The 1,423-nt window shown below is 47.2% G+C and overlaps 1 protein-coding gene across 2 annotated transcripts in view; it reads right to left on the reverse strand.

The window, feature by feature from the left end:
* The window catches only part of ASCC1 (activating signal cointegrator 1 complex subunit 1), a 34,108-nt gene extending 32,734 nt beyond the window's left edge, over window positions 1-1,374 (reverse strand). The window contains exons 1-2 of one of the 2 annotated variants that reach the window (XM_005430018.3): window positions 1,151-1,374; window positions 190-317 (exon numbers count right to left, since the gene is read on the reverse strand). In XM_005430018.3, the coding sequence (XP_005430075.1) occupies window positions 190-298 (109 nt within the window). In that variant the 5' untranslated portion in view covers window positions 299-317; window positions 1,151-1,374. The remainder of the gene's footprint in view (window positions 1-189; window positions 318-1,150) is intronic. The other variant, XM_031064466.1, reaches the window with a different exon arrangement.
* Window positions 1,375-1,423: the final 49 nt, after the last annotated feature.

Genomic DNA, 1,423 nt, shown 5'->3' on the forward strand with positions numbered 1-1,423 from the left:
TAACTGGGACTGCTTCCACTTTGGGCAGCAGGATCATCAGGGACCAACACAAAGCCTTCCTCTCCCTCTTGAACACCTCAATCCGCCACGTGGGCAGGTCTCTGTGCCCACAAAGGCATCAGAGGTGGCTCTGAGAGCTGCCTAGGTTCCCAGTGCTGATGTTTACACCCTCTGAGCATCACCCCTTACCTGCACAGAATTCCTCCTCCTCCTCGTGTGGGAAGGGCTGCTCCTGGATGAGGTTTTTGCGGTACACTCGGCCCCCGATCCTTATCAAGGGGGGCCGCAGCACATCCATCCTGCTCCTCCTCTTCCTACTGCAACAACACAGACAGCTCTGCCAACCCAGGCCAAGGAAAAGCTCCTTTCAGAGTTTCCTTGCACACTGGGTTGGCAGGGACCTTAAAGCTCAGCTTGTTCCAATGCCCTGCCATGGGCATCTTCCACTACCCCAGGTTGCTGTGATGGGGCAGCCACAGCTTCTGTGAGCCTTGCCACCCTCACAGGAGAACAATTTCTTTCTAATATTCAATCTCAGCCTCCCCTGCTTGAGCTAAAAGCTCCTCTGTGTAGTTTTCAGAAAGGCAACACCTCCTCAAACTTTATGTGTCTCAGTCACAGAGCAATTTGGTAAGTCACAAGTACATAAAGCACAATCAAGTGGAAGCAGGAAATTTAAGCAGCATGAGCTATGTAACTCTGAAACTCACAGGTTTCAGCTAAAAGTCACTGTAACCTAAGGCAATGTCATATTTCATAGTTTCTTTGGGCTTTAGCTAGCACTGAGTTAAAAATGTTCAGAGTGGAGAACATTTAATGGTGCTAAAACAGAGAGCCAGCAGTGTGCTGTCAGAGACTTCACATCTCCAACATTCAATTTCTATATTCACTGGCATGGTTAATTTAATATTGGATCTCAATTTTAAACCAGAATCTGTTACTCAAGAAATAAAGTTTCCACCACAAAATTCACCTTTGTCAGAAGGATTACCTGTCCACTGCAACAGAACAGGAAAAAATAAGAGCTTCCCTCAGAAGCAACTAGCATTTATCACAGAGAGTGACATCAGGCTGAGAAGGTTAATCTTAAGACTTCTCCCCTCAGTTCGAGCCCCACCTTTTGAAATGACTCACAATCATCTGAACTTACACGGACAATAAAAACCATTACACTCCAATAAAAGTAATAATTCCTGTGGCTCAAGGGAAGAAGTGCAGAGGCCAACTGTGCACAACGACGGGAAAAGCCATGAAAAATCAGTCGCTGGGGCTTTTGCTTACAGGTTTGTTTTTTTTCGGGGGAGGGCGGGGTGTTTTTAACACATTAATGTCACAATTTTTTTGTCACAAGGACTTCTGCAAAGCGAGCAGGGACAGTGGGAGGCAGAGCGCAGCTGGGGCTGCGCCTGACGGCAGAATCCAG

Source organism: Geospiza fortis, unplaced genomic scaffold (assembly GCF_000277835.1).
Source record: "Geospiza fortis unplaced genomic scaffold, GeoFor_1.0 scaffold48, whole genome shotgun sequence".
NCBI lineage: Eukaryota > Metazoa > Chordata > Aves > Passeriformes > Thraupidae > Geospiza > Geospiza fortis.